This window comes from Numida meleagris, chromosome 3 (genome assembly GCF_002078875.1).
Source record: "Numida meleagris isolate 19003 breed g44 Domestic line chromosome 3, NumMel1.0, whole genome shotgun sequence".
Classification (NCBI taxonomy): domain Eukaryota; kingdom Metazoa; phylum Chordata; class Aves; order Galliformes; family Numididae; genus Numida; species Numida meleagris.
This window is the reverse complement of record NC_034411.1, coordinates 46,942,985-46,956,694: the sequence shown is the minus strand read 5'-3', so window position 1 is coordinate 46,956,694 and position 13,710 is coordinate 46,942,985. Positions and strand designations below refer to the sequence as shown.

The window sequence follows — 13,710 nt, the reverse complement described above, 5'->3', positions numbered from 1 at the left end:
ATGCACACACGTTAAGGATTTCAGCATTCGTTTTTCTTAGAAACTTGTTGTAAGTATAGAGGAACTTTTTATTCATTGAAACACAATGCTTATTTTTTTCTGCTCTGCAGTCTCAGCATAAAACTACTGGGGGAGTAAATCCAGAACCATGTCCTATCTGTGCACGTCAACTGGGAAAACAGGTAAGACGCTTCAGTCAGCAGTTTTTGCTTTTATAAAATCTTTACCTGGAGCTGAGTCAGTTATATATCAATTTTTTTCAACATATAATTTTAACTGAACATGATGTTGGAACAGAAAATAAACCCTTTCTTATAATGTACCATCCTTTCCCTGAAATAACATCTTGCTCACTTGCAAGCACTGCTAATTCCATTCACTTAATTGGAAAAACCTTGCAAAGCCTAAAATATAGCTTCCTTGCTTATCAATCGTTCAGTCAGTTCCCTCTGCTACCTGGACCCATGAGAATTGTTCAGACTAAGTAGGCACAGAAAGACTGTTTTGCAAATTACTTCTCTGTTAAGGAAGGTCGCAGATGAGTTGCAGATGATCTGATCCCTCAAAGGAGAAACAGTTTCTGCATTTGAAAGAAAAGGTTGTCAATAAAAGGTTAATCTTCTCTGTTCAAAGTCTTAAAATCCAAAGATGTTCTAATTTATATGCATTTTTTAGTATCTTTCTTATTTAAAAAAAAATGTATAGAAAAAGGCATTGGAATAGGTTACCCAAGAGGTTATGGATGCTCCATTCCTGGAAGTGCTCAAGGTCAAGTTGGAGAAGTCTTTGGGCAACCTGATCTAGTGAAAGATGTCCCTGCCTGCGGCAGGAAGGTTGAACTAGGTGGTCTTGAAAGGTTCCTTCCAACCCAAACCATTCTATGACTTTTACAGGCCAATGCAAACATTTGCATAATCTTGTTTAAAAAGATTGTAAATTCTTATTCTGGGTGCCTATGCATTAGAAATCAGCATGCATAGAATGCTATAAGACTATAATGTGTTCAAGTGTAAAATCCTGAAAATATTTCTAAAATTCTTCATTTTTAATCTGATGACTTCAATGAAAATAATTTTCCTATGAAAATGTAATTTAACACGTATTAAGGAACTGGTTTTCCTTTGCATTTATGTGAAACTGTTGCTTTTTTTTTTCTGTTCCCTCTACAGTGGGCTGTGCTGACGTGTGGGCATTGTTTTTGTAATGAGTGTATAGCTATCATCATAGAGCAGTACAGTGTTGGCACCCGCCGGAGCTCAATTAAATGTGCCATTTGCAGGCAGACTACATCTCATAAAGAAATATCATATGTCTTTACTGCGGAAACTGCAAATCAGGAGGATGATATTCCTGTAAAGGTAAGATGTTTATGTAAGCTTTTGGACCCAAACTTAATATTGAAATGTTTTGTTGCATACTACATTTACACAGGCAGATTTATCGTATGGGTGTTTAAGTAGATTCATTCTTATAACTAATTTAGTTTATAACAGGTATAGCCCTCTTTTTCTTTTTAGTTGTCATATAGAGCCCTTATTTATACTGCAGTCAACGTTTTGCATCCTTCCCCAAGGGAGAATATACATTGTCTGTGTATGCTTTTTTCTTTTTTTATCTGTTAAATAAAAATAGTTTGGGTTTTTAAATTCATTTCCTTAACTTTTGGAGTTTTGGAAATAAAACATGCAACGATGTGAAAGAGGATGTCTTTTTGACACATAATCTTAAAATGTGCCTGAGGAAAGGCCTGGTAAATTGATTAAAAATTAGAAATTAATCAAAATAAAGCTGTTAAAATAAAGCTTCTCACTATATGTGCCAAAAGACTGTTAGGATAACCTAAATATTTTCAATTCATAAATCTTAATTATTAGCCATAGGGTATAAATCCTGATTCTGAACCGAAGATTACTCATCTGAAATGCTTCTTGAGCTTCCTGTATGCAGTAGTTGTTTTGAATTTTGATTACCTATGAAATGTCTGCTATACAAACCATAACTAGGGGGAAGAATGCATAAATCGGTAAATATGGGCAAATGAAAACTGAAAGCATGAAGGCAGGCTCTGGCTGTGCTGGATTAAAAATGCAAAGGTAAAAGACTTATAATATTTTGATGTAGGTGATACTGCTGCCTTTTCTAAAATGTGATTATGGTACATCTGGACATAACAATCATAGTTTTCATTTGGTTAGTACAGTTAGAAGTAATAATGTGCTGAGAGACTTCCATGTTACCTGTGCAAATCTCCTTTGAACCCTGTGGGTATCCTAGAGTTGCTGACTTCTGCTGAAGTTAATGCTGCTGTACTCGTGCCACTTATGTCAGCCTTCCTGTTAAACTGAAATTTCTTTTTCTAAGTAGATGCTTCCTAAATCAAATTATTAGAGTTAAGGTAGTTGACAATATGTGGCACCAGGGGGAGTAAATAGACTGTAGTTTTGAAGCGCTGGTTATAAGGACCTCGCTTTATACGAATTTGAAAAAGCTGTTCACTAAGTGCTTTGATATGCCATCTTGATTCTAACAAGAAAACTTCAAATATGTTTCTTAAATTGCTTAAAGAAAAATAACTAAATTTCTTGAGTAAAACGTAGAAGGAGCAGCTCATCTACTGTCCTGCATAAATGGCTATAGAGTTTCCTTGAAGTACTTCTGCATCAAAAACTTGAGGTGTATAAATTTACATTTTGCGTTATCTCATTAAAAAGGAACAATTTATATTGCAGTTTTCCTGTATTTACTATCAAATCAGAGTTATTAAAAATAACTTTTCATATTCTTCTAAGGACGGTTGTTAACAAAAGGTAACTAACTCATTATGGTTTCTGTTGAATGTAGAGGTTAAGAAATGGTTTGTAGTTTTGACTCTAATGTGTCCTGTTTGATAACTAGAACTGGCTCATCTATTTATATATTCTCATCTGGATATTCAAGAAAATAACAAACTTCAAGGTGTGTGGGTAATGAGTTGGGTAACTTTCTTCTTGTAAAGGCAAACTGAAAACTCATTGCAGGTTACTTCTATTAGTATCACCTCACCAGAAATATTGAGAACAAAATTGAATTTTTTTGTGCTGCGAACCAAAACTTTGGCCAATTTTTAGTTCAATTACAAGTCTAAAATAGTTTTCTAATATGATGTAAGCAGTGGGACAAAGAGCTTTCTGCACTTTGCTATTATATTTTTAAAAATTGAGCAAAAAGCGTAAGCACTTAGTGTTGTACTGTGTGTTTTTTTTTCCTCCATCATAGTTCCTCTAACTGATCTTCTACAAAGTCAGATTTGTAACATGTGAGTCACAGGAAATCTGAAGGGTGGAAAAATCAACAATAGCGGCTACAGCTACTATGTCTCCTAGCAAGGAAAAATTGGACCTGATAAGGTTGTGGGCATTTTTTGTGGGGAGGGGTAGAAATCGCAGGCAGCACAAAACTGCCAGAAAAACAGTGAAAGCTGACGTGTTTCTTTTGTTCATCTTGGCAAAACTACCTGAGTGTTAAAAGCTTGGAAAGGTCATTTACACACTTTTAAATAGAGGTTGGCTGAAATTTAGGTCATGCCCTGCCTGTGGAGAGAGTGTAGGACTTCGGTATTGTAGGAATTTACACTTGTAAAATGTATTCTCCATAAGGGTCCAGCTTTGAATGCTGAGACAAGTAATCCTAACAAAGAATATTAGCAGGAAGGATTGATACTTGAAGAAGAGCGTGAGGGTTATTCAGGCTAGACAGGTACACAGGTTGAACGCAGGTGACATTAATATACTTTGTGTTGAATTGATGGATTGACTTTCTGCAAGTGGTTTTCTTATTGACATAAGTCTACAGTTAGCGAGTTGCTTTTTGTTTCTCAATAGATTGGATATTGTATATAAAAATAATTGCTTTGCAGATAGTGAGAGGTTCTCAATAATTCAGTTTCTGCAAAGTAAAGTGTTGTGAAAGTAACATGAAACAATACTAATTTACGGAAACATAATACAGTAGGGACAAATGGTTAACTTGGCCATTTATTAAATTTGAGTTAGATGCTGTTAGAGTAAACTTGACTGTACTGTTCACTAAGTTTATATGAACTTGATTAATTGTGTAAAAGGTTTTACATAAACAAGATAAAATGAAATGTGGCCTGAGGTTGAAGAGGTTGCCCTTTTCCTCTCTGTTTCATTTCTTTCTTTCATGAAATGTTTCTGCAGAAAACCCAGTTGGAGCAGATTAGCTAGAATTGTCAGCAGTGATTTACAGATGGAGAGTTTCAGAAAAACACATAAATGATCCTGGGAACTATAGGAATTGCCTGGAGTTAGTTTCAGATCTCCAAACTGAAGGAGGTTATGCCAGGCAGCAGCTGTAAGACTGCAAACGTCTTTCATCCTTGCACATCATAATACCTAAGCATTGCCTGTTGTCTGTATGTCTTTTGGAAACAGTGTTAATGTCTACCAGGAGCAACAGAGGTGTCATGAAAAAAATGGGTTTGCTACTATGTCTATGACACAGAGCTGGAACCATTATAGAAGACCTGTGGAAAAAAATGGTACTGCTTATTGCAGCCTTTGATAAATCAGCCTACAGAAGGTCTTCAGGAGTATTCACTTAACTGCATAACACATGAATGATCACGCAGACGAACATTGGATGACAGCATAGACTGCTGTCATCCTTCCCCACCAGTTCTGTGAGCAGCATAACTTGACTAAATTTGATCTGTCATTGTAGCAAGCCAACATTGTTAATTCTATGTTCAGAGGACAGGTGCAGACAGAAATAAAACATTATTTGTCCAGCTGAATCTAGTACAGCTCAAAATTGCTGTACAAGAGCTAATAAGCAATTAAATAGGGTTGTCTTAATATTTATATATTTTACATTACATATATATGTATGGTAAAATTACTGTAATACAAAGTGCATACTGAAAGAAATAGAAGGAGATACTGAAGAACTCTTTTTAGAATCTTTTCCCAGCTTATTGGGAAAGGGAAGATTACAGAAACAAAAGTGAACAAGAGGAAGAATTTAGCACTGAGTTTCTTAAGCACTGAACTAGTTACAATTGCGGAATCTGTTTTCATGGCAGTGCACAATCCTTCAATAATTACACTCACTATACGTGCTGGTTTTGTAATACTTCAAGATAATTAGGCAGCTTTATAGTATCGAGTGTAACTTCAGTGTTGCCAGAGTGGGAAACAAAAGCAACAGAAAAAAAGGTTCATGCAGGTTTTTTTGTTTGTTTATTAAAACTTTTCCATAAGTTTGAAGGGAGGGAAAGGTAAGTTTGGAAAGATAAGTTTGGAAAGATTCATAAAGGAAGTGCTGATAAGTTGCACCTCAGCAAGCCTAGCTGTCGTGTTTGGTGCAATTGCTCTGCTTGGGCTATCTGTTTTGCCTCATGTAGATCTGGACAGATGTATCTGTAGTCCTTGGTTCTTATAGCTACTGCTCACACTGTAATACATCACTGATCTTATAGCACTACATTACATGAGAGGTTTAAAAGTGCTGCTTAGCCTATCCTTCCTCCAAGCTGGCAATGTTTAAATTTGTCCCCAGTCTCTTCCTGGGAGGGTTGCTATCTAAATGGGTCAGGAGTCTTCAAAAATTAAATACTATCTTCTGTTCTGAAAAGTACAGCTTTATGAAACAGTTTGCCAGTGACTTTTTGAGATATGAGATACGTAAGAGTCCTAATACAGCATTATTTAATAAAAGAATGAATTTGTAAGGAGTTGTTTAACATACTACTCTACTGATGTTCTTTTGTTTTCAAGGGAAGTCATTCCACCAAAGTGGAAGCCGTGGTTCGAACACTGAAGAGAATTCAATTTAAAGATCCAGGGGCTAAGTCCTTGGTTTTCTCAACGGTATTGATCATCATTTTCTGTCTTGTCTTTGTGTATGTTTTGTGTGAGTTTAAAATGGTCATGTTATTCTCAGGGGTTTAGTTTAGGTACCAAAATATTGAGTCATTCTGTGCAGCCTCTTCATGGTTTTGAAAATTTGTAGGACAGTTCATTTACCTGGGGCATGAACAATAATCCTCGTCAACAGATGTAACAGCTTGTCAACAAACACTTGAATGGGAGAAGTTAGAAATTAAAAATTCTATGTATTTCTAACGTTGATGTCCATGTATTTTTGATAGTTCATAAAACCATTTCTGTAGTGACTGCCGGTTTCTTTTATTAAAGCTGGATTTGAATTACCTTTCCTATTTTGATTTAGGAAAGGTATGGCTTCTGTCATACAACTCTTTTTTTTTTTAAACCTTAAATGTTAGTACTTTTAACACCATTAGTGTATTTAAGCTGTCACTGCTGTTTGTAATGTTGAGTTACTTCTATTGTGTTTTTTTACAGTGGCAAGACGTGTTGGACATAATTGCAAAAGCTTTGTATGACAACAATATGACATTTTCTCAAATCAATGGAATTAGTAAATTTCAGGTACATAAAGGATATTTTTCTTTAGATTATTTCAGTGGGAGAAAACTACAAGTCATAGAAGTTAATTTGATCCTTCTACTTCATTGTTTCATTTCAGAAACTGAAAGAGCAGGAAATATGTTTAGCGGAATCTTTCATCTCCGAATGGTTAATTCTAAGAATTGTATTTGCTACAATTTAAAGCCTTTGGAGTTAAAAACAATAAATTCCCTCCTGAAAAGAAGCGTTGGCATGTTTATGTCAATGTTGAAATGTTAAGGATAAGACACTGGTTGGTGTTGCTTGCCTTCCTGATAACCTGTCTGTATCTGTTTGGTGATGACTGGTCTTGAATCAATCATACTGCAAGACTGTCAGCATGGGGCTTGTAGTGTCTGCTATAATTTCTTGAAAATGTAAAGCTGTCCTCCACAGTCTTTATTCAGGAACTTTTAATCACACTGCTGTGGTGTTTGCCTTTCAGGAAAATCTCTCTGCATTTAAATACGATCCTAAGATAAATATTTTGCTGCTACCCCTTCACACTGGTTCCAATGGACTAAACATAATTGAAGCAACTCATGTTCTGCTTGTGGAACCCATTCTGAATCCTGCACATGAGCTTCAGGCCATTGGCAGAGTTCATCGTATTGGCCAGACAAAGTAAGAACTAAAATTGCTTTAAGAAGTTTAGATATGGTCCAGAATAGACCGGCATACTGTAATCAGAATAAATCCAGTTCACTGAACCTTCTCAGTTTTGGAGACACTGGCAATTTGTTTGCCTTCGAAGCCTTAGTTTTTAATTTAGAAGTTCTACTTCTAGGCCTGTCCAGAAATGTCTCAGATATGCAGGTCTGCGCAGCTCAGCGTTTATGTCATCTGGGGCTAAGTTCGGGTATCGCCCATCCTGGTTTCCTTGAGAGGCTTATTCTGTCTGGTCATTCCCAGCACCAAATTACAAGCTGCATAGCGTTTGTTTTGAAATTGATGCTGTTATAGTGAGAGTAATTTCTCTTAATAGAAAATGCAGCCTTCCCCAGGGTGTCTGAGGCTAACATTCTGGCCTCTATTATTGCCTTGGTATTCAACTGTGCTTTCCACTTAGGAGAATGCCCTGATCGCTGTCTTAGATCAGTACCCTGCCCATACTTATTTTAGTTAATAGAGACTGAGCAAATTCAGAAGAGAAATTCCTAAATACCATATCTTATTAATATTTGCTGATTAGCAAATGGCTACGGCTATAGAGTAGAAAGTACTAGGGAAAAACAGTCTGTACACCTTCTCTGTATATTTTAAATAGTCTTCTGCAGGCTTTGACTCTTGTCAAAGACAGATTACTAGACGAGATGGACATTGTTCTAACTCAGTGTGTCTGTCACTGTATTTTTTCCAAGTATTTCTCGTCATTTTCTCTGGTTAGAGAATGGTTCAGACTGTGTGCACATATATACATAAAGATATTATTCTGAATATATTTTATAAAAATATAAAATAGATAAAACTGAAGTATTTTCTTTAATGTTTTGAAAAAAATCTAGGAAAACTGGATGTCCCAAAAAGCTTGGGAGATGGAAGCAGTATTCGGTGTTCACTTTTGTGAAAGCAGTTTTGCAAACAAGACAGGGTGCAACAGTTCAGAGGAGAGTGAATGAGTATCGAAAGAGTAAATCATAATAGGAAACAGTTTTTTCCTGCAGAATACTCTTCATGACTATACTGATTTTTTTTTTAAGTGGATATAATCACATTATGATTTCTTAAAATAACTTGAAGCTTCCCTGCTCTGTTGGGGTAAAATATTTATTGGTAGTTTGAAAGTACAGAGAGGTATTTTACTGCTGATATGAGGTATTTTGTGAATATCTTCTCTGCAACTGCAAAAGGTAAAATAATTTCTTTTAAAAGGAAATCTATCTTATAGAAATGGTAACTTCCATTATTCAAATAAAATAGCTTTCTCACTTCATTGCTTTAGAGTACTAGTCATCTTATGGTAAGTAATGGAGAGTTCACAGAATCACAGACTATCCCAAGTTGGAAGATACCCACAAGGATCATTAAATCTAACTCCAAGCTCCACGCAAGACTATCCACATCCTATGTCTGAGGGCATTGTCCAAATGCTCCTTGAACTCAATCAGCTTGGGGCCATGACAACTGCGCTGGGCAGCCTGTTCCATGCCCACTGCTCTCTGGTGCAGAACCTTTCCCTAACCCCCAGCTGCCCCTCCCCTGACGCAGCTCCATGCCGTTCCCTCGTGCCCTGTCGCTGTCACAGAGCAGAGCTCAGCGCTGCCCCTCCGCTCCCTGTGAGGGGCTGCAGCCTCCATGAGGCCTCCCCTCAGCAACTCTGCTCTGGGCTGAGCAAACCACGGGATTGACCTCAGCTGCTGTTCAATACACCTTGCCCTCCAGACCCTTTGCCATCTTTGCAGCCCTGCTTTGGATGCTCTCTAGTAGTTCTGTGTCCTAATGTTTAAGAGAAACATTATGATCATAGAATCATAGAATGGTTTGGGTTGGAAGGGACCTTTAAGACCATCTAGTTCCAACCCTCCTGCTACGGGCAGGGACGTAGCTTTGCAATTATTTCTGATGCCCACCAAACAGGAGGGCACTAGACTAGTTATAGAACACACTCTTTAGGGCTTATTAGCTTATCAACCACTATTCCTACTTTACTCCTGCCTAGATCTTTTTGGAGAGTTTAATGAGTTTGTGTATCTTTTGTTTCTGTGTTGTATGCTTTACATGGGTAGTACCAAACACTTAGTAGTTTCGGAACATTTGTCTTGAATGGATTATATACAAGTATTTCTTAGGTTTTGTGTCACTTGAAAAATAATGATGGAAGAATTCTGTACATAAATTAGAATTCTGGAAAAGTGGTATTCTAAGTAGTAATAATGTTTTTTATGTTTTGGGGATGAAAGCAAAGGGAGAGGACATGAGTGAACATGTATGTGGGAAAAAATGTGTATGAGCAGGTGGATATTCAGGTGTGTTGGTAAAGATTTTGATTTTCTTTTTTTTGAGTAGCAGACCTTTGCCTGTGATTCACAAAATATTCCTCTAAAATTTTCTACTATGTAACATTACATTAAAAATTTTAAACTTAAATTATGAAAACATCCTACCGCTTTCAAGGATTCATATCTATAAAAACATTTATATTGAGAACCTTTGAGTGACTTTTACATCATCTTAGAAATTGACTCTTTTCTGTTTCACTTTCTTATGCCTGTTCTTTTTTCCATTATAGCTTTCTTTATCAAAACATTATTTTGCAAATGGAGTCCTCATTTTGTTCTGTGCTTACTGACATTTTACTTTTTACATTTTTCTGGTGTTTATAGCATCATGATTACTGACTTCAATTGCTGAGTCTTTAAAACTTATATAACAGCGCTGTCTTCAAAAACAATGCTATTAAAGCTCTTCAGTAATCCATTACACTGAGCTCAGTCTCTTCGACTGACTTGTGACAATGTAGTTTAAACACTGCCTGTAGAAAGTGAGCCCAGGTCATTTCTCTAAAACACACAGGAGGAGGACACTCTCGAGGACTTTGTTTGAAATAGGGACGCAGAAAGTAAAACTTTGCCCAGCATCTGCTTTAACACTTTAGTTAATACAGCTTATGTTAATTTAGTGTGTGATCCAGCCAAGTGAAAGCATGTGATCTCAGATGGACTTTAAATGTCAGTGGAAATTATTAATTACCTTGTACAATTCCTGTCTTAAAATATGATGGCTTTTTGCTGATTTTTTCGGGAGTCTTAAAATAATTAGTTTGAGACAAAAGTGGTCTTGAACTTTTGAGAGTAACAACTTATCTAATGTTCACTATGTTTTATTTTCCTTTTTTTTAAACACTCAGGTCTACCATTGTCCATAGGTTCCTGATAAAAGCGACAATAGAAGAGAGAATGCAGACCATGCTAAAGACTGTAGATAGAAGGTATGTGTTCAATTTTTTTAAACATTATTATTGCAATGAAATTGAAAAAGTGGTTCTTGAACATCTGTTACAGTTAGATATGTGTGTCCTAGAAACAAACACTTGCTCTCTTTCAAATTCTTTTAATTGAAACAAAGTTTCAGAGCTTGAAAAAGTGATTTTCTTTAACTTGATTCTGGGAACTGGAAGCTTAAGGTATCTTAATTCTTTGGATAATATTTTGTTTACATTTTGCATATTGTACTTCAGAAAAGACTAATTAATACATGGTGTATTATGATTTGCCTTTTCAACTTACCTATTTCTGTGACTATAAAAGCATTGAAACGAATGGAATGTTACTAAGTATGCCAGTGGAGCAACAACATGTATTATAAGCTCTAATATCTGACCATATTATTTCTTCAGTTATTTATTTTTAAACTCCACAAACCTAAACTGTGCTTCTGTGTCAGATAGGTTGATTTTGCGTTCACTACAAGAGTTGTTCAGATGCCAGCTCATTTATCAGTTGGGTGTGCAGACAAAAAGCAATTTTCACTATTGTGCTTTTCCAAAATCAAAGTAACAAAATACTAAGTCTGAAAAAAAGCAGTATTCTCTTTCTTTATGCAGAAAATGTAATTTTCTATCTCTTATTAGACTGTATACACATTAAAAAAAAATAATCTAGGTAGAGGCTTTAGTTTAGGAAAATGAGTAACTTTTCCAGGTTTTTTTTGCTGTCAAAACAACGAGACCAAAAAAAATTTACGTGCAAATCTTTGGCTTTAGTTATGAAAGATTTCTCTTTTAGCCTTGACAGAATGGTTTTATCAGTTTCCGTATCTGTGAAGTGGCCCTACTTTTGCTTGTAAACTTCAGATAGGTGTACAGTGATGTAATGATCTAGTGGGAGCTGATGTTTTGAAAGTAGTATCAAACCTTATGCTTGGATCTGAAACCAGCACCTCAGATGTTAAGAAGGCAAAGTGAATTATCCCATCTTCTGCTTCCTCTGAAGTGTTTGGTGTTCACCACAGATAAAGAAAGTAGATGGACTCAAGCTGTGTAAAAGAAGTGGCTGATCAGTGTATGTAGTTTCCCTAGTAGGAAGGGTTTTTTTCTGCTGAGCTCATGGCCGGGCAGTTATTGGGCCCTGAACCACACAGCCTGTCTTCAGCACATACAGCTTGTTACTTAAGTGGATTCCTTCTTTGATGCCTGAATGTAATTTTTTCCTACAGCCACACAAGCTCTTCCATGAAACAATCAGAAGCTTCAGTTCTGACGGTGGCAGATCTGGCTGACCTTTTTACAGAGGAAACTGAAGAACTTGAGTGAAAACATTGGCTTGAGCTCACGAAATCAGAAAGTACCTTATCTAATAATCTCCTGCATATAATACTGACCTATCATTCCTTTAAACACTATGTAACAACTGCCCTTAAGAGAGCTATTGGAAATAGATAAGTCTTTTAATTGTTAATATTTTATTCTGTGGTGACATTCTTCGCAGCACACTGTTCTGATAGCACTGGAGAAAACTTGCACTTTACGCTTTAAAGAAAAATGTGGATTTTATTCCCAAAGATCATTTGAGCTGGATGCTGACACTGAGATCTTAGACTGCTGGATTTTTACCATCAGGTCTGGTTGGCTGGTGGTTCAGTCTGAGATCAAAACTATGTGGGTGGTGGGGTGGGAAAGAAGCAGGAAAACACAAATATACTTTTTTTTACTGTACAAAGAATTATTAGGAAGAATGACTGTAAATTAATATTCTTCTAGAAAGGGCTTCTAGGATTGTTGGCATTTAATGCCAAGTTCTTGAACGTCTTACTGGTAACACTTTAAATAATTAATCTTTACTAATTATTTAGATATTTGTATTAGACTTTTAGATGTTCATAAAGGTTTGTGTTACAATTAAATTTCACTGTTAATGCTCACTCACTTGCAAAACCATGTTAAATTAAATTATGCTTTTTGGATGTGTGTTGGTCTGGAAATCAGTTAAACTAGTGAACTTAATGTACTTGTTTTTTTCACTTACTATTGAAACCAGGACTCATTTAGTGCTTTGGTTGTTTTTGTTTTTTTTTTTTCAATCATTTGTTGCAGAATTTTAGAGAAGTAATTAAGCTGCTGATAACTTAATAATTTGGTGCTTGTGTACATTTACTCATCCTGATTTTCGTCTGTTTCTGCCCCTCAAAGATGCAGCAATCTAAATATTCAAAATAGATGAGATTGTTAGGCAGTTTAAATAGTAGGTACCTAGTCTAAGTTAGCTAATCAGTGAGAAGAAAACACTTCTATGAAACTTTCCATTCTTAGATGTGAGATCACTCTACCCAATGTCAATTTATTTTATATAGAGAATTTAGAAAACAAATCTAGACTGACTTTTAGGCTACTGAAGATAGGCAAGCAAAATTGAAAACTTCTTGGCTCAGGTTATGGACACACATTTGCTTAACATCGAGGAAGCTCAGTTATGCAGTGTTAAGCACCATTTTATGTTTAGAAACTGGGAAAACTATGCATAAGCAACAGGCTGCTTCCCTCAGATTAAAATATTTACTGTCTCAGCAGACGATGTTATTTGTATACTTGGGATTGAAATTAAGAGTTCTTTAAGAAATTTATTTTAATTAATGGTAGAATTTTTTCATTTACGTCTGCTGAGTAGACTTGCTGTATAATTCCTGTTTTCTGCTTTCAAGCATGCTAAGTTTTAAATTGCACAATTCTGCCCTTTGTTACACCTGTCTGCATGGTAGATAGATTTTTCTCTGCTGATGATGAATGTGAATTGGATTACATGGAAATGTTGTATCAAGAAATCCATCTTTGGCATTCTCAGTTGTTCATCTGGGCCAATTAGATTATTTGTTCTAAAGACTATTTGAGTAAATTTACAGACAATACATCTTTATTTCCTTTATTTGTAGTATGTACTGAATATGAGTATAAATTTTTATGGAAATTACTGATTCTTTGAAGGTTACAGTTAGTAGTAAGGTGAAACTTAGTAGATAACAGACTTATATTTTCAGTGATATTGATCCAAGAGTTTGCACAGAGACTGGGATGTCTCCATCCTTGAACGTATTTGGAATTCAAATGACCCTGAGCTAGCTGATCTAGCTTCAGAGCTGGCCCTGCTGTCGGTGGTGTGTTGGACCAAATGACCTCCATGGTTCCCTTTCAGCTTCAATTATTTTACAGTATAGTGGAGATCGTGTTGTACAGATACTCCTGGAACTCTTAGGGCAGCAACATTCCAGTTTTCTCATCATCCTCAGAGAATTTTAATATCTACAATGC

General features: G+C 35.9%; 1 protein-coding gene across 8 annotated transcripts in view; it reads left to right on the top strand.

Annotated features, from left to right (window-relative positions):
• Window positions 1-12,389, top strand: part of SHPRH (SNF2 histone linker PHD RING helicase) — a 44,039-nt gene extending 31,650 nt beyond the window's left edge. For 3 of the 8 annotated variants that reach the window (XM_021390975.1, XM_021390974.1, XM_021390978.1), the window contains 7 exons: window positions 111-182; window positions 1,170-1,358; window positions 5,778-5,870; window positions 6,366-6,452; window positions 6,916-7,094; window positions 10,318-10,398; window positions 11,625-12,389. In XM_021390975.1, the coding sequence (XP_021246650.1) occupies window positions 111-182; window positions 1,170-1,358; window positions 5,778-5,870; window positions 6,366-6,452; window positions 6,916-7,094; window positions 10,318-10,398; window positions 11,625-11,721 (798 nt within the window). In that variant the 3' untranslated portion in view covers window positions 11,722-12,389. The other 5 variants (XM_021390971.1, XM_021390970.1, XM_021390972.1 and 2 more) reach the window with 3 other exon arrangements.